Source organism: Capra hircus, chromosome 4, assembly GCF_001704415.2.
Source record: "Capra hircus breed San Clemente chromosome 4, ASM170441v1, whole genome shotgun sequence".
In the NCBI taxonomy this organism is placed as follows: domain Eukaryota; kingdom Metazoa; phylum Chordata; class Mammalia; order Artiodactyla; family Bovidae; genus Capra; species Capra hircus.
Window position 1 is genome coordinate 115,748,866 of NC_030811.1, and position 25,945 is coordinate 115,774,810.

The 25,945-nt window shown below is 46.5% G+C and overlaps 1 protein-coding gene across 1 annotated transcript in view; it reads right to left on the bottom strand.

Annotated features, from left to right (window-relative positions):
- COBL (cordon-bleu WH2 repeat protein) overlaps positions 1-25,945 on the bottom strand; it is a 296,580-nt gene that overhangs the window by 111,268 nt on the left and 159,367 nt on the right. Inside the window, exon 6 of the mRNA XM_018047457.1 lies at positions 20,145-20,327. Within this exon, the coding sequence (XP_017902946.1) occupies positions 20,145-20,327 (183 nt within the window). The remainder of the gene's footprint in view (positions 1-20,144; positions 20,328-25,945) is intronic.

Sequence of the window (25,945 nt, forward strand, 5' to 3'; positions counted from 1 at the left end):
GCCTTTGTATACTTTCTTGAAAGAAATCTCAAATCCAGTCCTTCACCCATTTTAAAACAGGTTGTTCATTTTTTTGTTGAGTTACAGGAGTTCCTTATATATTCTGGACATTAACTTTGTCAGGCATATGATTTACAAGCATTTTCTTCCATTGCATCCATTGCATAGGTTGCCTCTTTACTCTGTTGATCATGTCCTTTGATGCACGGAAGTAAAAGCTTCACAGACACTAAAACTGGGAACTTGGCTGGGCAGAAAGTCAAATGTTTCTAATCGTGAAGATCAGTTAACCACAGCAGCCTCAGATAAGGTGAGGCTGAGGTGGGGATGGAAGTTCAGGACCAGCTGGGGCTTGGGTGAAAGGTCTGCACCGTCCCAAATTCCCACAGGTTGAATGATGCTTCAAAGAAAGGAAAGAGAGTCTTTTATATTTTAGATCTAAAGTATTGACTTGTATTCTAAAACCCACTTCTCTGACTGTGGATTACCAAAGTGATTGGGAAGAATCATGAAAATACTTGGATAGAAACAAGTGAGATGTAAAGGCAGGAAAATAATGAAATCCTATTTTTGCCAAAGTCTCTTTCTAGTGAAAACATCCTGACTGCTGACACGATCAACAAGCAAAACCAAAGCGATGCAAGGACCAAGAATGGGGTAAGAACGGCGGACCTAAACAGTGAATATTCCAACCACACGACTGTGATGCAAAGCCTAGCTGTTCGTTTCCTCTGTCACTGAAGTGTCAATGTGTAGAACAGCCAGCTCACTGATCATTTTTATTTTGTCAGAGACACCTCCATGAAATGTCACTCTCTCCTGACAGCTAAAAATACTCAAGGATCTAATCTTCTTCCAACAAACACTGGTTTCTTTAGCTGGAAGTGTCAGGCAGGAAACCACCCATAACAAAAGGTAGAAGCGAAACAGCTGAAATAGCCCCGTTTCCCTTCTCTGCAAACTCTCCTCGCTGATTCCCTATTATGTCCACTCGAGGAAGTTCCTTGGCTGCAGGACTGTTTTCACAGCCTCTGCGACGGGACCCCCCAGCTTCCTGGGGATGTTTGTTTTGGCAAAGGAGCTGGACTTCCTCTAAATACAATGTGGCTCCATCTTCGCCACCTCCAGGGGAGAAGGAAATACCCGAACACCAGAGGTGACATTCTCAGTGTTTCCACTTCCAGCATTTTTAAAAAGATCATTCTGTACCGTGATAAATTTTGTATTTGCTTCTCCATATTTTAGAATATAAACAAGACCTATTCTTGGGTGTTTACTGCAAAGAGAATTAGTGCAAATCCATGCTTAAAATAGTTTTGCCTTAGTTCTGTTTATGTACTAAACTGGCAGAGATGCTTCACATTCGAAACATTTGAAGGCTAAGTGAACATTCTTCTTAAAAATACACACAAAAAGGCAGTTTGCCTAGATCCAGAAGAACTTTACACAGCCCCCACTTGTTTTATTCTCCACTCCTGTCAAGACTTTTGAAGTCCCATAACATATAACAGATAAACAGATGCTTTATGGCGGCGGGGAGGGCTGCTAAAATCAGACACAGCATGTCAAAAAATCAGATCTACGTATTTGAGTTTTACTGGCTGATCTATATTCAGGGTTTGGCCATGTCTGCAGTAAAGGCTTGGCACTTCATCTCTTTTACTATGAGTTTAATATGGGTTTCAGACTTTTATATGGGTCAGGTTATATATATCTTACTGGTCCCGGTGAGTCAGGGAAAATTAACCCTGTTTATGCAGCAGTTTCTACCCAGAGAACAGGACAGGAGCCCAGCCTTGTCCATCAGCCGCTTGCCAGTTTGGTTTAATTTCCTTGACAAAGGGCACATATGGAGGTGAACTGGGTCTATGCTGATTCTTCCAGATACATTAACTGAAGCACCACTTCCAGGACAAGCAGACTGGGTCCCTGAGAAAGGGTCCTGGAAACTCTGAGCGCTCAGAAACCCCTTTGCTGAAGCACGCAGCAAGAGCGGTGCACCGTGGAGCAGGATTTTTAGGGTAGCTTTTAATCTGTGGGTTTCAGTTCTCCAACAGCAAACACACGATCTCCGTGGCAATGAAGAGGGAATTAGCGAGCTCTTCCATCTCACTTGAGAATCTGCATCAGAGGCGACCACCTAGCAGGATGCGTGCTGCCCTCCCCTGCGCCTCCTCCTGCATAGCGGGGACTGGAGCCTGCATGTCTCACTGGAGCAAACACCCGCCCCCCCCATCCCTGCCACGGCTGCCTGGTTCCCTCTGACCCTGCTCAGCACCCACGCAGAACAGCTCCCTGCAGGAGACGCATGAAGACCCTGGGTGACCCTGTGACCCCCTCCCCCTCAGGGAATCTCTGTGTCCTCACTGGCACAACGAAGATGAGAGCAGTGTAGAGGTATTACAAAGACACAGTTAAGTGATGTACATCAAGGCTGAGCACTGTAGCTGAAACGCAGCCAGCACTGAGCCAGAGCTGGGCATTATAACTTTCACGCTAACCTTGGGGCCGGTTAGCCGTAGGATGAGGCGCCTTCTCTGCCCACGAGCCATGGAAGGGCTTTGTGCTGGTGAGGGGATGCTCTATGAGGCCGGGCTGGACCCATGACCTCTCACTCGAAACTGATATAACATTTAAACACTCCTGGCTGGGCTCACAATCTTTTTCCACTAGGACTTGACCCATGATCCATGTACCGCCCAGCAAGGAAGGAAGTTAGAAGTGGCACCTTCACCCAGTCTAGCCTCTGGCCCCTGACTGGACCAAGCTGATGATCTCCCAGGGATGAGGATCAGGTGGGATCGTCTGGATCAAAATCAGCAGTGCCTCTGGGGGCTTCCCATGGGACAGGCTGCTGTCACTACATTTGATTCTGAGTCACACTCTCCCCATCCCCACGAGGTCCCACGGGGGCCATTCTCTGGGGTTTGGGGGTGGGGGAGCAGAACACTTTTATACCAATTAAATATTGAGAACTTTTAAAAGATTATATGTCATTTGTCCTTGAATTCCTTATGGCCAAGAAAACTGCTGTGCACGTAAACAGAAACTCAGTATTCTTTTGTTATGGACTGAATTCCGCCTCCACAAAATGCATATGTTGAAGCCCTAACCCTTGGGACCTCAGAAAGTGACTGTATCTGGAGATGGGGACTTTAAAGAGGTGAAGTCAAGCGAAGTGAAAGTCGGTCAGTCGTGTCTGACTCTTAGCAACCCCATGGATTATACATTCCATGAAATTCTCCAGGCAAGAATACTGGAGTGGGTGGCCTTTCCCTCCTCCAGAGGATCTTCCCAACCCAGGGGTTGAACCCAGGTCTCCCGCATTGAAGGCAGATTCTTTACCAGCTAAGCCACAAGGGAAGCCCCTTTAAGGATGTGATCAAGTTAAAATGAGGTCATCAGGGTGGCTCCCAGCCCAAATGACTGGTATCCCACAGAAGAAGGGTGAACACACACACACAAATGGGGACACAGCAGGAGGACGGCCCAGGGAACCAAGAGAGGCCTCAGGAGAATGGCCGAGCAGACACCTGGACCCCAGCGCTGAGCCTCAGGAACGGTGAGAGCTTAAGCCCGGTGTCTCAGCCCCCTGCCGGAGTTCTGCGAGGGCGGTCCAAGCAGACTGGCCACTGTACCGCGGCTGTCGGCAGGCACTATCCGAGGTAAAAGCTCAGGCCACGTCAGCATCCCCGAGGCTGTCCAGAGACAGCGCTTCAGCCTTACTCCTTAGTTTTCTCACTGCTGTGACCTTGGGCAAGTCACTTATGCTTCAGGGGCCCCGGGAGCCATCAAATGTGCCCCAGACTCCACAAGAGGGGGTGAGACCATTTAAGATCGTGAAGCAGCATCTTCACGACACCGTCAGCAAGTGCTAAATCTGCCACCCAGTGCTTCCCCCACACACTCACCGCTTCCTCCCGTGACTCTGCCCGACAAAAAATTCTTCCCCTGTGCACTAAACCAAACGTTTGCAGCCTGCTCACATGCTGCTTCCCATCCTATCCTCTGGGGCCTGAGCACAGGGACTCAAATGTCTGAACACAGCTGCCGTGTTCCAGCGAGACCTTCCTTTTCTCAACATTTTAATATTCTAAAATATTCTAAATTCCGCTATTTTTAAAAATGAGGAGTGGTCATGCACAGACTCCCCAATCCCGAGAGTGTCCTCTGGGCGTCGTTAGCTTTTTCTCTCACGGCATGGCTCAGACACACGGCCGCCCAGGGCAGACGTCGTCAGCACCAGCGCTCCCCACCGCCGCGCTCATGCCGGTGGGGCTCCGGCTGCCGGAAACGCGGCGCTGCTCACCCCCAGCACCCACTCACCTTCCTCAGGGGTTCCTGCCCTGGACACATGGGGCCCCGGGCCAGCCCTGGACTGCGCCAGGAGGAGGGGCTGACACGACATGGGGAAGGGTGACCCTTGTCCAGGGCCCAGAGCACAGGGACCATAGCAATGACGTCTCAGGGCCACTAGAATCCTGCACTGAGCTCGAACCCCACTGCTGAAGCCCTGCCAGCGTGCCCGGTTTCTCTGCCCTCCTGTTCATCTGCTTCGTCCACCTCAGCCTCCAGCTGCATCACTCAAGTCAAACAGGACCATTTAGGTCGTTTCCGCATCAGAGTTATTATAAACAGTGCTGCAGTGAACAGCACTCTTTGAATTACGGTTTTCTCTGGGTATATGCTCAGGAGTGGGACTGCTGGACCGTATGGCAACTCTATTTTTAGCTTTTTAAGGAATTTCCATACTGTCCACAGTGGCTGTATCAGTTTACATTGCCAACAGTATAGGGGGCTTCCCTTTTCTCCACACCCTCTTCAGCGTTTATCGTTAGTGGATTTTTTGTTGATGGCCATTCTGACCAGTGTGAGGCGATACCTCATTGTAGTTTCGATTTGCCTTTCTCTAAAAACTAGTGATGTTGGGAATCTTTTTATGTTCCTCTTGGCCATTTGTAATTCTTCTTTGGAGAAATGTCTATTTAGATCTTCTGCCCATTTTTTGATTCGGCTGTTTCTTCTTCGTTTTTATATTGAGCTGCATGAGCTGTTTGTATATTTTGGAGATTAATCCTTCGTCAGTCACATTCTTTGCAAAGAGTACCTCCCATTCTGAAGACTGTCTTGTTTACTGTTTCCTTTGCTGTGCAAAACCTTGTAAGTTTAATTGTGCCCTGCTTGTGTATTTTTGTTTTTATTTTCATTCCTCTTGGAGCTGGGTCAAAAAAGATCTTGCTGTGGTTTATGTTAAGGAAAGTTCATTTTTCCTCTAAGAGTTTTATAGTTTTATAGCATTACATTTAGGTCTTTAATCCACTTTGAGTTTATTTTTATGTATGCTAGGGAGTGTTCTAATTTCATTCTTTTACATGTAGCTGTCCAGTTTTCCCAGCACTACTTATTGAAGAGACTGTCTTTCCTCCATTGTACATTCTTGCCTCTTTTTTCATACTTTAGGTGAATCTAGGTGCGTGGGTTTATTTCTGAGTTTTCTATCCTGTTCCATCAATCTATATTTCTGTTTTTTGTGCCAGTACCATACTGTCTTGATTATTGTAGCTTTGTAGTATAGTCTGAAGTCAGGGTGCCTCATTCTCCAGCTCTGTTTTTCTTTCTCAAGATTGCTTTTTGTGTTTCCATTCAAATTGTAAAATTTTTTCTTCCAGTTCTGTGAAAAATACCCTTGGTAATTTGACAAGGAATGCCTTAAATCTGTAGATTGCTTTGGGTAGAATAGCCATTTTCACAATAGTGATTCTTCCAAACCCAAAACACGGTATAGCTCTCCATTTGTCTGTGTCACTTTGATGTCTCTCATCAGTATCTTTCTTACGGCTCTCATCAGTATCTTATGGCTCTCATCGGTATCTTACGGCGCTCATCGGTATCTTACAGTGCTCATCGGTGTCTTACAGTGCTCATCGGTATCTTACAGGTCCTTTGCCTCCTTATGTAGGCTTATTCATATTTTGCTCTTTCTGTTGCAATAGTAAATGGTATATTTCCCTTAATTTCTCTTTCTGATCTTTTGTTGTTAGTGTATAGGAATGCAAGAGATTTATTGCACTAATTTTTTATCCTGCAACCTTTCCAAATTCATTGATTAGCTCTAGTAATTTTCTGGTAGTATCTTTTGGGTTTCCTATGTATAGTATTGTGTCATGGGTACAAGCAGTGATAGTTTCAACTGTCCTTTTCCACTTTGTATTCCTTTTATTCTTTCTCTTCTGACTGCCATGGCTAGGGCTTCCAAAACTATGTTGCATAATAGTTTAGAGAATAGGCACCCTTGTCTTGTTCATGATCTTAGAGGAAACATTTTCAGTTTTTCACCATTGAGAATAATGTTTGCTACGGATTTGTCATATATGGCTTTTATTATGTTGAGGTAGATTTCCTCTTTGCCCACTTTCTGAGAGTTTTTATTATAAATGAGTGTTGAATTTTGTAGAGATTTTGTCCATCAGTAGATGAAATGGAAAAATAAGTTGTGATACACATAGACAATGGAATACTGTGCAATTTGCAGAGATATGGATAGACCTGGAGACTGCCATACTCAGTGAAGTAAGAGAAAAAGAATACTGTATAATATCACTTACATGTGAAAACTAGAAAAATGGTAACAGATGAACTTATCTGCAAAGCAGAAATAGAGACAGATGTAGAGAATGTATGTATGGACACCAGGGGGAAAAGGAGGGTGGGATTAACGGGGAGATTGTGATTGACATATAACACTATTGGGTATAAAATAGATAACTAATGTAATCCGACTGTATAGTACAGGGAACTCTGCTCAGTGCTCTGTGGTGACCTAAATGGGAAGGAAATCCGACAAAGAAGGAACATATGTATACATATGGCTGATTTGCTTTGCTATAAAGTAGAAATGGATGCATTGTAAAGCAACTGAACTCCAATAAAAATTAAATTAAAAAATGAAATAACACCAATATGCTTAAGAAAACAAACAAACCTAAACAAAACTCAAGGCCCACTCTCCCTGGGCTTGTCACCAGAGCTCCCCCTAGACAGATGACTCTTTACTGTGTCTGGAGACAAGTTTCTGTGGTCTCCCCTGAGTCTCCCTAGCGCACACTTCTATGTTACTCAGTGCTTATGGGGGTCTGCTGCCTGTCCGTGAGTGAAGCCTGGGACTGAGTGAGTGAAGCCCCAGGACTGGCCAAGTGCACAGCAGACCCATGCTGTGTGCTGAGACCATGGGATGGGATGAGGTGCTGTGGGCTTCTCTGGACTCTGCCACCAGGCATCCCTTCACAGAGCAACATGTCACCGACCTCTGCTGAGGATTTCTCTGAGAAGAGCTGACAACAAGGGTAGTCCTAACAGACCCCGAACTGGGAAATCACAAATGCTGCGAGATGCATTCTGCATCACAATGTCTTGGACCAGCTCCTTCAATGAAGAGGGACAGAAGCCAGGCAGAAGGCTATGCACTGCCCCCAACAAATCAAGGAGACTTTGTGCTCTGCTAATGGGGAGGATGCAGTTGGGAAAACTGAGTTTTTTGGGGGCAGGAAGTCACTCATCGCACCTGCTTGGGATCCAAACTCCGGAGTGGGGCCCTGCTGTGCGGAGAAGATGCTTGTGTGTCTTGGTTTGAGTAAGACGTCTGAATTTTCCTAAGAAACATTCCCCAAAGGCTCAGAGACAACACACAGAAGGAGCTACAAGGTCTGCTAGGGCGAGATGCTGGATGGAGGCCTCCCTTCCTTCCTGTCCTTCCTTCCTGGAGGACAGAGGAGGGGCTTTACTGCCTGGGGTCTAGGAGGCTAGGGCAGGGAGCTGGGTTCACTCAGCTCCTCTGGGAAGCCACATTGTTAGGGGCTGACCTCGAGCTGGACACAAAATGTGCTCTCTGCCCTGTTTCTGACCTCCACTGGAGGGAAAGGCACTACAAAATGGAAAGGAAACAGCCCTCCCAAGGCTCTGCAGACAGACGGACACTGAAGGATTGTGATCTTGTTCACTGGTGGATGAGGGGACTCCTGCCACATCTAAGAGAAAGTTCCAGCTGCTGGCCTGGGCCTGTGATGGCAAGTCTCTTCAAACTCCAGGGCCATCCCTAGAGACACAGACCTCCGCCCCGCCCCCACTGCCCCCACCCCCCGCCACTTTCTGCTGACACACTTTTCTTCTCCCATGTCTGGTCTATCTCTTACAAACTCCCAGAGGAAAGGTCTTTGCAGGTGAAGGAGGGCTGCATTCTCCTCTGCAGTGGGGCTGCAGGAAGCAGACCTGGGCTGATTTGACTTCACTGTCCTGGGCTGTGTGGCCTCTGAGTCCCCTCACTCACCTGGAGAAGGGACATCATACTCAGCAAACGTGCCAGGATGGCGCTGACGGTAAAATCGAACCATTTGTGGGGAAGTGTATAGGTAGTGCCAGTGGTAAAGAACCCGCCTGCTGATGCACGTATATGTAAGAGACACAGGTGTGATACTGGGTTCAATACCTCCATGCCCCTGGAGGAGGGCACGGCAACCCACTCCAGTATTCTTGACTGGAAAGCTCCATGGACAGAGGAGCCTGGCGGGCTACAGTCCATAGGGTCGCAAAGTCAGACATGACTGATGCAACTTAGCATGCATGCACATACTTTACACACGGCTTCCCTGGGGATTCAGATGGAATCTGCCTGCAATGCAGGAGACCTGGGTTCGATCCCTGAGTCGGGAAGATCCCCTGGGGAAGGAAATGGCTACTCACTCCAGTATTCTTGCCTGGAGAATTCCATATATATAGTGAAAATGGTCTCACACACATGCATACATTATGGGCATTATTCTGAAGAAACATGAGTGAGAAGCTTTGGAAGACCAACCTGACTGAAGGAAATTTAAGAGGATATACAGATCAAAACAGAGAAAAATGTGGGCTGCAGGAAAAGACTGAACACAAGAAGAGGGGAGAGGTGGAGGCAGGGGCTGAGAGAGAGAACCCGGAGCTCGGCTGCACTGGGCTCCGTCGCATCTTCCCCTTTATCTCCACACTCTGGTGTCTCTGCACCCACTGAGCAGAGGAGCGCCGGTGCACGAGGGGCGTCCCCAGCCCCAGCCCCAGCTCTGCGCACCGCGCCCTCTGCCAGCCCTGCTGCTCCTCACAAGGCTCCAGGAGGCAGGGCTCCGTGTCACGTGCCCTGTTCTGCCCCTCCTTCTGAGGACTGGAGGCAGCGATGGGCCTTCCATCTCAGAGGGCCCTACTCCCCAAGGTCCCCTTGCGGCAGGCTTGTGCCCTGGCCCCAGCCACCCACCTGCTCACTCCTCGGCCCCGCTCCCACCCAGGCTGCCCCTGTGTCTGCTTGAGTCCACAGCAGACAGCACAAGGCCATTTCCAGCTCGGCACTGCAGGCCTGGTCTGGAGGAGCTGCCCTTTCTCCGCAGGCTTCCGGAGCAAAGCAATCCTTAAGCCAATTGCATATACATTCTGAAATCAGTACCTTTCACTTAGAGAGGGTCCATCGATAGGCAGTTGATACATGATGATGCATGTATGAAATAGTTAATGTAAACATTTACTGATGGAATGGCTTGGTGAGAGCTCAGTGAATAAAGAAATAAAACCTCCTTCCAGGGCTGACACGTTAGTGGCTACAAGACAAACAGAACAGGGGAAGGACACAGAGAGTGATGTGGGGCAAGGGCCCCAGAGATGCGCCTGGTGAAGGGACATGGGGCAGGGTGGGGGCAGCAAGAATGGGAGGGCCTGCTGGAGATGGAGGGGGAGGCGGGAGGGCTGGGGACGCAGGCTGGGGACGCAGGCGGTGACCCGCCCGGAGCACTGGGACCCAGGCAGAGACGAAGCCACCAGAGGCCTTAAGAAAAGTCACGATCCTCCTCCTGTTGTGACGGGTGTCGCCCTAGCAGAGGTGTGCAGAGCAGCCCAGCGGGGAGGCGTGGGACAGAAGCATGGACCAGTGAGGAGGCCGTGGCAACGGGAGTCATCCCTGGGACTCAGGAGAGCCTGGACCAGAGCACTGGGGGGAAGGGGGCTGGGGCAGGGCTGGATTTGGATCAGGACTCACAGGCAAGTGGGATGGAAAGTGTATGCGGGAGAGGGCCCTGTGGATCTGAGACCTCGTCCCCGTCATCCCTTTCTGGGCCTCTCCCTTTCTGAGCCTCGTCTCATGCACAAGGCAAACTGAGGGACCACTCCTCCCTGCTGAGCCCCTCCCCACTCACCTCCTTCCCTTTTCAGCCCAGCACTTCAGGAAGCTCATCCGCCAAGCCCTGCACATGTGAGGTGCTGCTGACATGCCAGCTGTAGTCAAAGGTCTTTAGTTATTATGAAAAATAACTTCTAAAATGCCACCAAATATCATCCACTTCTCCAGAAACAGATGAACCACCGCCGTGAGCAGTGTGATAGGAAACGGAGGGGACCTCACAGGAGGAGGCCAGGAGGGTGGCAAGCACTGACTTCAGGGTGAGCATCACTTGGGCCTCAGCACCTTCTGGATGCTCTTTCCAGCAGGCAAAACCCATCAGTCCCAACAGGAAAGGAGACTGGACCTGAGACCGCTGGCTGTGTGGCCTGACCTCCCAGGGCCATGCCCCTGCTCCCCGCAGATTCCCTGGACCAGGGCCACCAGGGCCGCGGCAGGCCTTCCCTCTGCTCTGGCCCGGGAAGAAGAGCAAGTCAGGACCACACCCGCCGGAGCAGAGAATACCCCAGTTCTTGATGAAACGTGTCTTTGGGAGTCTAGCCAGCAGAATTTTATAATGTCCTATAACACTCTAATTACCTAATTCTCATGATGATCCAGAAAATGTAGCTATTTCCATTAAATTCCCAACATTCGCAAATATCCTTTTTTTTTTTTTTTACACAAACTACTGTGTTCTTCAGTGTACATTAGACTGAGATATTACAGTAATGAAGATCAATTCATGTTTCCAAGTGCAGGGCTGTGCACAAGGCAGCTGTTCAAAAATACTTATTGAAACACAGGCATATATTTCATAGAAAGTTCCATCTTGGGTTATACTAATAACCAATCATAACACAAGTCTCCCTCATCTCTCAGCTTAATAGTTAACATCACAAGTTATTTTCATCTCAAGGCAATAAACTGGAGATAATGTACAAATGCACTGTCATGTTGGATTATATGGAGCTGAGCATAATGAAAGCCATAATTCAAATAATAGAGGAAGCAAGAAAGCTTGAATAACCAAAATATTTGTTGAATTACTCCCACTTATAAAAAGATTCACAGTTGTAATTATCATAAAAGCAGGTGTATAATAACTGGATGCTGGCTGCATAAATTAATGGCTAGCTGTTTATTCCACGTTTGTAGATGATGACAGCTAAGATTAGACACAGCACTGTTTAGCAGACTTCTACAAGTTACTACTTTTAATCAATGGACAGAGGTTAAAAAGTGAAATAAAGCTCTCATTAAACCGCCAGGGGTCACACAAATGAGATGTCGACCACTGTGGCTCCTGGGGTTATTTCTCGCTTTAATAGGTGAACTGAGTCACCTGAGTAAGGACCACAGCTCTGTACTAGTCTTTTCTCCTCAAGCAGGGGCTCCCAGGGGATGACAAGTGTCCCCTCTGCAACCCCCCGAAGGTGTGAGCTAATAAATGGGGTATTTCAGGTTTGTGCCCAGAGGGGAAAATGCCACCCAGATAAGGAGGCATCCTTTAATAGAATAAGCCTGCCTCAGAGGCTTGGCCCCTTTTCATAATTGATGTCTCTAGCAATAAAGTTTGATTTTAAAATATAATCTGCCTCTTGGTTTATGCAAGAGTTGGTGGAGGGGGGAGGTGTTCAGCCCCTCTGGCTCCTCCACTCCCCAGGGTGCTATCCAGCTCTCCTCTCCATTCTGCGGAGCAGTCTGCACACCTAAGAAAACAAGGCTCAAAAGTGGAGTAACCTGCCAAGGTCATGTTCCCAGCAATGACAGAGCTGCTGGGACCTGAATCCAGGAAGCAGCTCCAGGGTCCTTGCTCTGACCTCCACTCTGAGTGCCTGCGGCGGCTGTTTGGATCATGCCCATTTTGTAGTACTTCCCTGGTGGCTCAGACAGTAAAGCGTCTGCCTACAATGCAGGAAACCCAGGTTCAATCCCTGGGTCAGGAAAATCTCCTGGAGAAGGAAATTGCAACCCACTCCAGTATTCGTGCCTGGAAAATTCCATGGACGGAGAAGCCTGGTAGGCTACAGTCCATGGGGTCACAAAGAGTCGGACACGACTTCACTTTTCTTTCTTTCATTTTGCAGAAGAGGAAACCGAGGACCAGCAGTGAGCCGAAGGATATCCACCCACCTGTGTCCCCCACCCACCTGTGTCCCCCACCCACCTGTGTCCCCCACCCACGATCTGGACCCATGCTGATCCCAGCCAGGGCAGCCTCAGGGTAGAAATATCTGCAAACAGTAGGAAGGCAAGTCGCCTTGGTCAGCCTCTAAGAGTTGCTCTATCTCAAGCACAGACTAGCAGGCAGGAATGCCGGCCCCTGGAAAGGGGCAGGGCGAGGGGTCACACCAGCCTGGAGTGAGGTGTGGGGAGGACAGTTTAGACCCCAAAGATGGAAGAGGGAGAAAGATCCTACCCAGAACAAGTTGTTCCTCTGTTGATTCATGTGAAACTTCCTGGATCCCAGTGAGAAGAAGTGGGACCTGCTCACTTCTCGTCACACTGGGTTGGCCAAAAAGTTTATTCAGACTTTTTTGCAAGATGTTATGGAAAAACCTGAACAAACATTTTGCCCAATCCAATAAATTACTTTAGGCCTCAGCTAATGGTGCAGGAGGATAGTAATTTTTCAATGGAAGAATCTCTCCAGATTTGTTAAAAAATAAAAAACATATTGAGTAGAAACACTGCTCTCACATCTGATCGGTCCAAATTCTGGGCACACAGATGGGGAAGGTAGAGGTCTATGGGGTGTTGGTTCTCAAAGTGGGGTTCATCTGGGAACTTGGTGAACCTTGAGTTCTCAGGCCCCACCCCAGAACTACTGAATCAGAAATCCTCAAGGTGGAGCCAAGGTAATCATGTTTTCACAAGCCTTTTTGGGGTGATTCTGAGGCTCAGTCAAACTTGAAAAATACTGACTTGGCGTGGGGTGCCCTAAGGTATACATCATTCCTGTCTGAACATCCCGCATAATGAAAACTTCACTCAAGGCACTGAGACAAGAGGTGAAGAGCTGAGGCAGTGAGCAGTCCCACTTCCCTCTGCAAATGACACACGGCTTCACCCATCTCCCTGATCTTTCTGCTGACTGGCTTGGACAAGGACGCTGTGCATTTCTCTCACTGGCTCAAACACCTCTGGGAAAACATTCTTGAAAAGTACTTTTAGAAAAAACAAAGACTCAAATCATGAATGTATAATGGCATAACAAATTCTATGACAAACAGTACATTTTTTAAAGTTTCAGATGACTTGGAAGATGGCTGAAAGTACTTTGCCTTTAAGATCCAAATAAACCAATACAGTTGCCCCCCAGTCTCCATGGAGGATGGACTCCAGGACCCCCTCAGACACCAAAACACTCAGGGGCTGAAGTCTGAACTATAGGCATATAACATGTGCACGTTCCCCTGTGTACCTTAAATCATCTCTAGATGGCATAACGTGCTAGTCACTCATTCGTGTCTGACTCTTTGCAACCCAGAGACTGTAGCCCACCAGGCTTCACTGTCCGTGGGATTTCCCAGGCAAGAACACTGGAGTGGGTTACCATGCCCTCCTTCAGGGGATCTTTAGATGACATAATAATAAAATGTAAATGTTACGCAAACAGTTGCCAGCAAATGGGAACTTTGCTTTGTGAAAGTTCCTGGAATTTTTTTTTTTCTATTTTTGATCCACAATTGGTTGAATCTGAGGATGGGGAACACACAGATAGGAAGGGGTGACTGTACCGAATTTTTAATACTACTTGATAAGAAAAAAGTGTTTAAAAATATGAAAACCTAAGGATTCCCATTTTCCTATAAACTAGTCATGTCCTTGAAAATAATCCTTTCCTCCTGATTCAGGATATTCATGTTAGCAGCAGTTGCACATAAATAAGGCTTTCCAAATAAACATCTTATCTTTATATGGAAGGAAGTTCAGGAAGAAGGAATTGACGTTCTTCCCCAAAGATGACAATACATATTTGGGTTCCTTTCCCAGAAATTAGTAAATAACAAAATACCTCTCATTTAAAAAGAAGAAAAAAGTGTGTTCATAGCAAATGCTGAAATCGAATCCATATGCCACTCACATGCTTAAGAAAGGAGATGGCTGCTGTGAGCCAAATTCTCCACTCATTCTAGGCCAAATAAAACAGATTTCAGTTAAAACAAAAAAAAGCTTTTTTTGCCTCAGAGAGAGCTCTGTTCATCCTGCAGGGTCTACAAGCACTATTTATTTTTCATTCAGAATTCCCGCTTCTCTGCTTCATACACATTTTCCCCCTCAGGTCGACTTTATCCACTCTGTATAAGTACATTAGAATCTGAAAAACATAACACCTTCTCTGGATGGAACAAATTTTTAAAATGTTGAGGCCGCATAGCTAAGGAAACCATAAACGAAATGAAAAGACAATCTATGTACTGGGAGAAAATATTTGCAAATGATGCAACCAGCAAGGGGTTAATTTCCAAAATATACAAACAGCTTCTACAATTCAGTAACAAAAAGACAAATAACCCAATTGAAAAATGGGCAGAAGACCTAAATAGACATCTCTTCCAAGATGAGATGTACATGAAAAGATGCTCAACATTGTTAATTAGTAGAGAAATACAAATCCAAACTGCAGTGAGGAATCACCTCACACCAGTCAGCATAGCCACCATTAAAAAGTCTACCAACAATAAATGCTGGAAAGGGTGCAGAGAAAAGGGAGCCTGGAAGTTGGTGCAGACACTATGGAGAGCGGCATGGAGGTTCCTTAAGAAACTAAACGCAGAGCTTGCGTATTATCTAGCAACCCCCATCTGGGGTGCAGATCCAGAGAAAACTATATTAAAAAAGGCATGCACCCCAGAGTTCACTGGAGCACCGTTTACAATAGCCAAGGCATGGAAACAACCTGAATGTCGATAACGACAAATGGATAAAGACGATGTGGTGCCCGCACACAGCAGAGTACCATCAGCCATAGAAAGAGTGAAACAGTGCCATCTGCAGCAGCATGGCCGGCCTAGAGAGTGCCATACTGAGTGAAGGGAGTCACGAAGAGAAAGACACACCACAGGACATCACGTCTATGTAGAATCTAAAATGCAACACAGATGAACACAGCTACAAAGCAGAATCGGATCCACAGGCATGGAGACAGATGTGCGGTTCCCAGGCAGAGGGGCTGGCGAAGGGAAGGATTGGGAGTTGGGATTAGCAAATATAGGCTAGCAGATATAGGACAGATTAACAATAAGGTCCTACTGTACAGCACAAGAAACTATATTCAACATAGAAAATGAACCTACGGTTACCAGGGGCAAGGATCAGGGGAGGGATAGTTAGGGAGTTTGGGATTGACATGTACACATTGCTATATTTAAAATGGGTACCCAATAAGGATCTATGGTATAACACAAGGAACTCTGCTCAATATTCTATAACAACCTAACTGGAAAGAGAATTTGAAAAACAATAGAGACATGTGTATGTATGACTGAATCACTCTGTATACCTGAACCTAATACAACATTGTTAACTAACTGTACTCCAACATAAAGTAAGAAGTAAAAAAGTCTACGGTATTCTTAGTAAATATTTGTTAAGCATTAAAAAACCTGTTATTAAACCATAATGGAAAATAATATGAAAAATTATATGTATAACTGAGTCACTGCTACACAGCAGAAATTAAATATGCTATAAATCTACTATAGCTCAATAAAACTAAAAAAAAATACTGATGCAGTGTAGCATCTACATCAGTAACATTAAGCAAATACAATTCTTATTGAAAAAAGGCCATATTATTTTGATACCGGAACTCACATTTTTCACCACTAAGAAATACCCTTCCCAATCAAAAACAACAAGACACCCCCAGAGGCAGGTGGTTGAGAAGTGCTAAATGCTTTAAGAACACTCTGTGTGTGATGAAAAAGTTCAGGATCTAACTCCCCACAAAATAAGGGGTGAAACACACCGCAGAACCCATGGGAAACAGCTCTGCATTCATGAGCCTGCAGTGTTTAGCTGGGCACGTGTACAAAAAAAGAACGTCCTGTTCGGTTTATTTTATCAAAAGACAGTTAAAGTATAACGGATAACACAAAATAAATAGTGGAAAATGTTTAAGAAATATACGAGTCAAAATTGTTTTTGTTGTTCAGTTGCCCAGTTGTGTCCGACTCTTTGCCATCCCATGGACTGCAGCACACCAGACTTCCCTGTCTCTCACTACCTCCCAGAATTTGCCCAAGTTCATTGCATCGGTGATGCCATTCAGCCGTCTCATCCTTTAACACCCTCTTTTCCTTCTGCTCTCAATCTTTCCCAGCATCAGGGTCTTTTCTAAAGAGTCAGCTCTTCGCATTAGGTGGCCAAAGTATCGGAGCTTCAGCTTCAGCATCAGTCCTTCCAATGAATGTTCACGATTGATTTCCTTTAGGATGGACTGGTTGGATCTCCTGGCAGTCCAAGGGACTCTCAAGAGTCTTCTCCAACACCACAGTTCAAAAGCATCAATTCAGTGCTCAGCTTTGCTCACAGTCCAACTCTCACATCCACACATGACCACTGGAGAAACCACAGCCTTGCCTAGGCTAGCCTTTGTTAGCACTGCTGTTTTTGTTTTTTTTTTGTTTTTTTTCTGGAATTGCTTTCTCTATAATCCAGCAGATGTTTTCAATTTGATCTCTGGCTCTTCTTCCTTCTCTAAAGCCAGCTTGGACACCTGGAAATTCCTGGTTCGCAGAATGCTGAAGCCCAGCATGTGAGATTTTAAGCATGAGATTTTAAGCTTGGCCTTACTAGCATGGGAGATGAGTGCGATTGTCCAATGGGCAGCACACTCTTTGGTACTACCCTTCTTGAGTACTGGGATGAGGTTTGACCTTTTCCAGTCCTGTGGCTACTGCTGGGTCTTCCAGATTCACTGACATAATGAATGCAAGACCTTGATGGCGTCATCCTTTAGGAATCTGAATAGTTCTGCTGGAATTGCATCACATCCACTAGATTTATTAACAGCAGTGCTTCTGGAGGCCCACTTAGCACTCCAGAATGTCTGGCTCTGGGGGACTAACTACGCTCTCGTAGTAATCCGGTTCATTACGATCTTTTTATACAGTTCTTCCATGTATACTTTCCACCTCTTCTTGATCTCTTCAGTATCTACTAGGTCGCTGCCATTTTTATCCTTTATTGTGCCCATCTTTGGGCAGAACGCTTCCATGGTGTTTGCAATGTTCCTGAAGAGATCGCCAGTCTTTTCCCGTTCGCTGTATTCTATTATTAAGCACTGCTTGTGGAAGAAGGCCTTCCTGTCTCTCCTAGTGACCTCTGTGACTCTGCACTTAACTGGATGTGCTTCTCCGCCTCTCCTTGCTTTTCGCTTCTCTCTGTTCTCCAGCTGTTTGTAAAGCCTCCTCGGATAACCACTGTGACTCTTGCGTTTCTTTTCCTTTGGATGGTTTTGTTCGCCACCTTCTGTACAATATCACAGACCTTTGTCCATAGTTCTTTAGGCACACTGTTCACGAGATCTCGTCCCTTGAATGTATTCATTACCTCTACTGCAGATTCATACGGGATTTAAGTCACGCCTGGCTGGCCTATTGTTCTTCCCGGTTTTATTCCCTGAATTTTCCTATGAGAAACTGATGATCTGTGCTCCGGGTAGGCTCCAGATCTTGTTTTTGCTGACTGGATACAGCTTTTCCATCTTCAGGTACAAAGAATATAATCAATTTGATTTTGGTACTGACCATTTGGTGATGTCCATGTGTAAAGTCATCTTCTATGTCACTGAAAAAGGGTATTTGCTATGACGAGAGCATTCTCTTGGCAGAATTCAGTTAACCTTTGCCCTGCTTCATTTTGTTCTCCAAGGCCAAACTTGCCTGTTACTCCAGGTGTATCTTGAATTCCTCCTTTTGGATTCCAATCCCTGATGATGAATAGAACATCTGTTTTAGGTGTTAGTTCTAGGAGGTCTTCTAGGTCTTCATAGAACTGATAAACTTCAGCTTCTTCACCATCCTAGGGGCATAGACTTGGATTACTGTGATGCTGAATGGCTTGCCTTGGAAATGAACATAGATCATTCCGGTATTTTTGACGTTGCACCCAAGTACTGTATTTTAGACTCTCTTGCTGATTACAAGGGCTACTCTATTTCTTCTATGGGATTCTTGCCCAAAATAGTAGATAAAATGGTCATCTGAATTAAATTTGCCCATTCCCGTTCATTTTAGTTCACTGATTCCTAGGATGTCAATGATTAATCTTACCATCTGCTGCTCGACCACATCCGATTTTCCTTAATTCATTGTCCTAACATTCCAGGTTCCTATGCAATACTGTTCTTTGCAGCATCAGATGTTACTTTCATCACCAGACACATCCATAACTGAGCATAGTGTCTGCTTTGGCCCAGCCATTCATTCTGGGGCTTCATTCATTCTGGGGCTATTGGTAATTCTCCTCCAATCTTCCCCAGTAGCATATTGGACACTTGGGGGACTCATCTTTTGGGCCTTTTATACAACTCATGAAGTTCTCACAGCAAATATACTGGGATGGTTTGCCATTCCCTCCTCCAGTGGATCCTATTTTGATCACAAATCAAAATACTTCATCTAAAATGCACTGTGTTACAGGCTTTTCAGACAGATTTCAAGGGCTATGGCTGGTCAAGCCAGTAGATGGGCATGGGGCGTCTCTGAGATCCAGGATAAAGAACACCCTGGAGGGACTGAGAGAGGTGGCCGGTGAGCAGACAGGCTGACGCACAGATAGACAGGTAACCAGGCCAGGAAGGAAAGGACGTGAGGAGTCACGACACTGCCACAGAGCCACTTACACGACCACTAACACAACGCAGGGGTCAAGCTTTCCCTCCAGAAGGTGGAGACCTGGTTTCCAATTCATTCTAAGTAAAGTTAGTTTATGAATAAGCCCCAAAGAACCTGGACCTCAAGACTAGCAGGGTGTGATGCCAAGGACCAGATGAACAGGCATGGGTCAGCCAAGTGACCCCACGGAGTAGGAGGAAAGTGTGAAGACAGTCAGCTCCTGCTGGAGGAGAGCTGGGCTTAAAGGGGCTCCATGTAAATGCCCCCATTCACGGGGCGATGCCAGGAACCCTCTCAGCTCAGTGAGGAATCACTTGCCCTTCTCTTTACACTGCAGACCAGCCTGTATCTCAGAGTCTGTGTGGAGCAGGCCTGCTGCTGCCCAGGGGAGCTCAACTTCTGGAAGAGCCCAGAGCACACTGACCATCCTGACCACAGCAGGGTGTCATCCTTCCCACACCCCATCCAAATAATCTTTTTCCATGTCACACTTTAAGCTAGGAAACTTGTCAAATAATGTCCTGACCCCTGGGAAGGGAGGGTCTGATATTTCAAATAGTGTTTCAAGTCACATCATCAGGCAGATGAAGGAAGAAGCCCAGAGGGAGATGCCAGCTATGAGGATGCAGGCTCTGCCAGTCACCACGGGAGAGGCATGTGCAAAGTCACTCTGCTCTGAAGGCTCCCCAGAAACAAGGCCTCCCTAAATAGATGTCATGTCATGTAGCAACCAACTTCTCATGCAAACACCTTCTCAGCTTTGCTGTGAATGTAGATTACTTGGGCACCTATATTACATTAATATTATGTGTCATCCCTGTCTTAAACACACTTCAGATTCCTTACAGTGCTTGCAATTTTCTCATTAAGCAATCCTGTGCTAAATTTCAAAGCTAATGATAAATGCTAATCAACAAGTCTAAGCCTCAGCACAAAAATAGTTTCTGATCTTCCCTAATTGAAGCAATGCAGCACCTCACCTAGACTTCTAAATAAAGCTTACATTTTCACCCTGAGCCATCTTGTTGCTAGAGCCACAAGCTTGAAGGATGACAGTACACACGGGGGCCTTCCAGAGAACTCACAGGTTCATTTAGCTGATCCGCGCGATGTCCTCTCCCTACCTTTTCTGATGTCTTGTCCTGCACAGGTGGCCCTGCGTGGGGCAGGATTGGAGGAGGGGGTGCCCGGCGCTTCTTCAGGTCCGACTTGACCGACACCCCTGAGATGTTGCCAAGAGAGAGGGATGGACCCAGGAGAGCAGAACGTGGATTCACACACGGGGAGTTCGGGGTCGTCAAGCAGCCCTGTCAGAGAAAGAGAAAAATATAAAACCTGCATTACTCCGAGATGCTTCTGGGTGCATGAATGTTCAGAGATGAAAACGGAGCACCCGACACCCACCAGAGCTTCTCCATCATCATTTTCACAGACAAACAATGCTTGAATCACGACAGCAAAGCCCTTCTATTCTCACTCTCCAGGGAAAATGACCACAGACCCATTACAGGACAGGTTCCTGGTATGAGGTTTATTTTGCTAATCATGAAGGAAACAGCAAGACTGTTTAAAGCTGTACGAGGAATTCTTACCAGCTAGAATTGTGGAAAACTCTCGACCCACCTACAATGATGAATTTGCCTCCTTAAATTTGTGACCTGTCATCAGACCAAGTACTTAGATGCTGAGAAGGGGAAGGAACAGATCAACAGGTGTGTTTCTCCTGGAACGTAGAAGCGGCCCATCTTTGCCGTCTGGAGCAGCATCTCACCCGCCACCTGGAAGAGGCTTAGGTTTCTCCTAACTTTGGGAAGTTTCAAATAATTGGCAGGGTAGTATAAACAGCCTGCTCTGGATATTTCATGTGACCATCAAACGCAGTACTTCACAACAGATCCCTAATTAACTGAAAACAAATTCGACATAACGCCCTAGTTAACTGCTCCCAAGGAGCAACGTCTATATCCAGGGAGCAGACTAAAGGCATATACATGTATTATTACTTTTTTTTTCAGTTTTCCCTCCTAGGTTCTATTTAGTGGAATAATGCAAGTGTTAGGGCAGGGAAGAACATTTAGATAACTAGCAGTCTAATTCCAAAATAAAACCGAAATGGATGCCCATCCCTTACCCTGCTATGCCCTCTGTCCTGCCCTGGCCCTCCCCAGAACCAGTGTCTCCACTCCACGTGGTCCACACTGAGGGCCAATGCAGTGGAGTGGTCAGGCCACAGATGAGGGGGACACACTGCCTGGACTCATGACTTTGCCACTGATAAGCTGTGTGACCTTGGAGAGGTTTCTTAACTTCTCTCTGCCTCAGTTTATCTCCTGCAAAATTGAGGTCAATAATAGTACCTCCATCCCAGAGAAATGGTGAGAACTAAATGGGTTACAATGGGTGAAAGAGGCTTAGAGAGTTCGAGGCACAAAGCGAGCATCCAGTATGTGCTAGTACGGTCATTATGCATCTGTACGTTTCTTTTTTCTCCCTCGTTACAGTGTGAGCCCCATGAGGACAGCGATCATTCCCTTTGTGCACTCATAGCCAAGTCCCAGGCTCCCAGCAGCTCCTGGTAACTGGCGGGCCCTTGAGTCCACAGGAGCAGGAGTGAGTGGGTGGGGAAATCTGCCCTTACATTTCACATCAGGAACTTGTGGGTGAGCTATTAGCTCACCACATTTGAAATAAACATCGAAAGAAAACTCACCATTTTCAATAGCAGCCCTGTACGACGTGCCCTCAGCCTATTCTGTTCTGCCAATTACACCATTATTCAGTTTCCTGAGAAGATTTTTGAGACTCAGATTTTCTTGTACTTAAATATTAACATCAAAGGAAAGTTGAATCCCTGCTTCTTATGCCAATTCAAGCTTTCCTGCAAGACGCTATCAAATGCACTGCTCATCAAAAGCTCATAACATCTGCTCAAACGCACTGCTCACCACTGCTCATAACAGGTCGGGGACCCACAGGAAAGAGCCCTACAACCCAAAAAACGAAACCCAGGCTCCCATAGAAAAACCTAAAGAAAAATGTCAGTGTTTCTCCCAAATCCTCGAGTTCTGCAGACGTCAGATGTGTACTAAGCAGTTGCTAAGTTACGTCCAACTTTTTAGTGACCCCATGGACTGCAGTCCGCCAGGTTCCTCCATGGGATTTCCCAGGCAAGAATACTGGAGTGGGTTGCCATTTCCTTCTCCAGGGGATCTTCTTGACCCGGGGATTGAACCCACATCTTCTGCATTGCAGGCAGATTCCTTACCGCTGAACCACCGGGGAAATCTCCCACTAAGCAAATGAGCCACTGCAAAATGAACTCTTAAATACTTCATCTGCCTTACATGCACCTCCACTGCAACTGTGAACACAGAAAAAGACAAAATAACTTAAGTGCACTCAACAGTGCCAGGTCTGGATGGTAAATGAAGCAAACCAGAGCACGGGCTAGGCTGACCCAAGTCTGGAGCTGGGCACGCGTTACACTGAAGGGCTGGCTCACTCGCATGCCCCCACTGGACGGGGGCTGGCTCGCTCGCATGACCCCCACCCCATTCGAGAGGATACAAACTCATGCTGCGGAGGTTTGTTAAGGCCTGTGCAGCACAGCTGAGAACTCTGCCCACTGCCTGCATCTCTGGAGCGTGCCCAGACCCATTGGCATCCCTTAAACATGGAATTTGTGACAGGGTGCCTGGCATTCCCGACCCTAATTGCTTTTCTTCCCTCTTCCCTGTCTATACTGGAACTCCCAGTCCTTCTTGCCTCCGTCCTCACCACAACTACGCCTGCCTGGTAGAAGCCCCAGCGCCTCTTTGAACTCACTTCGGTCCCTTCTGTGCCCCGAGCATGTTCCCAGCTCTGTGCAGACACTGTTAAAAGCACTTCACAGCGCATCTATTTTATATCTATTTCAGGCTCCTCCTCTGTAACCCTGCTGCCCTTAGAGCACTGGGGCTTCTGAGTCTGTCAACTCTTTCCTGAAGCGGGGGCGCTGCCTCAGCACCCACCCTGCACACACAGGCAGGAAGGGCTCCATCTTTAAAATGGGGGGCCTTCCACTTACTTCAGAGTTGCTGTCAGCACCCAGCGTGTTTCTGCCATGTTGGCTCTGTCCCAATATGTGGCTGCCCTCTCCTTTGATAAGTATCTTTGGTAAGAATGATCTCATCAGGGCCATAGAGAGACGGCCTTGACAGCAGAAAGCTGGAGCCCAGAGCCACCGATCCTGGCCGCCTCCAGTCCTGACACCCGTCACTGACGGGCTTCACAGTGTCTGTGTCTCTGGAACAGAGCTGAGTTCTGACACAACAGGGTTTTCCGCCAACTCTGTTCTGCAGAGCACACAGAGCTTTCTCCCTAACCCAGCCTACCCTTCACACCCCCGGTGTCGGTGTCCCCTGGTTCTTGGTCCATCAAGCCCCCTCTCAATGCTGAAACACAACAATGCTTCTCAACTTTCAATCCAGGGGCGGCCAAAACAACTTGGCTGCCCAGAGGATATTTGTGGTTTAACTCTTTTCCTTCTTTCCCCACTCTTGGAATTTGCACACACAATAAAGAAAAAAAAAATCCACAGAATAATTTGGATAGAAACATTGTTAAGTACTGGATGTCGTTTAGGAGGCTAATTCATATCAGTGTAAAATAAGATGGTAAACCACACTGTGGCCCATGTAGCCTGGGGTCTAGACAGCCTGGTCCACGCCTCCTGTTCCGTTGTGGGATTTTCTCCTGCTGCTCAGTGGCCAAGTTTCACGGGGAACAGACCACGGCTTGCCTGCAGGAGGGATCTCATTTCCTGCTCTTTGCCAAACTGTTCAATAGCATTAAAAAAAAATATCAAATCCTTTTCTCGTAGGGGAATGAGTCATACCTTCCTACAAATGTTGGCAGAAAAATTCACAGGTTCTGGGTTTCATAGTCACATCAGATTTTCTTAGTTTTTTTCTCCTGTGATGGAAGCCCAATAAATCATTAAGAAAGAGTAATGGATAATGAAAACGGGAATAAAGCAAACTCAACTGACAGGGCCCACAAGGGGTCTCCTTGTTAAGATGGCTCATTATGTTGACCTCGCAAACAGAGAATAAAATCAGTGATCCTTGAGATTGACCAAATTGCCCAAATGACATTCTGTTTTCTCACTGGTGCCTACCTTCTCAAAGCTACGAGACCACCAGCTACAACCTCCACCAGGAGGTCCAGACCTCCGGCTCCGTGACCACAGGACTCAACTACAGGCTAAAATTTAACCATCCCTTCAGAGAATTTTTCATTGGTGGGGTATAATAAAGACCCTGTCAGAAATGGAGGACACTGGTTCTCCTTAAGGGCCAGTCACCCTCTCTTTTCTGACTAATAAATTCCTCTTTTCTTGCCTGACTGCCCGGCTAGCTCTCTTTTTCTCTGCATTCACCTTACACCAACCTTTAGGACCCAGAACTCATGGGACTTCAGACTGCGGGGTGCACACCTCCTTTGCAGTCACTGGAGGAATGAATTCACACCACCCTGACAGCCTACGAATTTATTACCTTCAGTATAAAATGATAAGATGGGACTTCACTGGGGATCCTGCGGCTCAGAGTTCAAGCTTCCAGTTCAGGGGGCCTTGGTCAGGGAACTAGGTCTTGCATGCGGAAACTAAGAGTCTGCATGCCACAGTTAACATTACGCAAGCTGCAACTGAAGACCCCACGTGCCTTCACCGAAGATCGAAGATCCCACATGCCTCAGCTAAGACTCGGTGGAGCCACATACAGAAACAAATACTAAAAAAAATTAAGATGATAATTTGATCCCATCTCACACGCACAGCTGGATGTGGAGGATCGGGAAACAGCTTTGGGATCTGTTGATTTTGCCATAGATATCTAATTTTGAATTAAATACATGTTTGTTTTTGTTTGAAATGTAGTCTGTATTCTAGTGAATCCTGATTGCCTTCTGTTGTTATTGCAGCCAGAACACCACCTGCGGAGGCCTGCAGTGATGGTCCCAATAGGTTAGGGGCAGAGCTAATTCTTTTATTTATTTATTTATTATTATTATTATTTATTTTTATTTTTATTTTTTTTATTTTTTAAATTTTAAAATCTTTAATTCTTACATGCGTTCCCAAACATGAACCCCCCTCCCACCTCCGTCCCCACAACATCTCTCTGGGTCATCCCCATGCACCAGCCCCAAGCATGCTGCACCCTGTGTCAGACATAGACTGGCGATTCAATTCTTACATGATAGTATACATGTTAGAATGCCATTCTCCCAAATCATCCCACCCTCTCCCTCTCCCTCTGAGTCCAAAAGTCCATTATACACATCTGTGTCCTTTTTCCGAAACCAGAATTGAAAGAGACACATGTACCCCAATGTTCATCGCAGCACTGTTTATAATAGACAGGACATGGAAACAACCTAGATGTCCATCAGCAGATGAATGGATAAGAAAGCTGTGGTATATATACACAATGGAGTATTACTCAGCCGTTAAAAAGAATTCATTTGAACCAGTTCTGATGAGATGGATGAAACTGGAGCCAATTATACAGAGTGAAGTAAGCCAGAAAGAAAAACACCAATACAGTATACTAACACATATATGTGGAATTTAGGAAGATGGCAATGATGACCCTGTATGCAAGACAGGAAAGAGCTAATTCTTAAGGCCAAACCTGCAGTCACCCGCCCGCCCCTGGGAGCTCATGGCTTCTCAGGATGGCTCGACTGAAAAATAATGGATAGCCGAAAAGTTGAGAATTATGTTTTATTCAGTGGACAAAACTGAGGACTTAAGCCTGGGACACAGCCCTTCTGAGAGCTCTGAGGGACTGCTCAGAAGAGCTAAGGTGGGGGGAGCCAGAATATATAGGGATTTTTGCAACTCGAAACATCAAAAGATTGCCGTTAACTGAGGAAAACC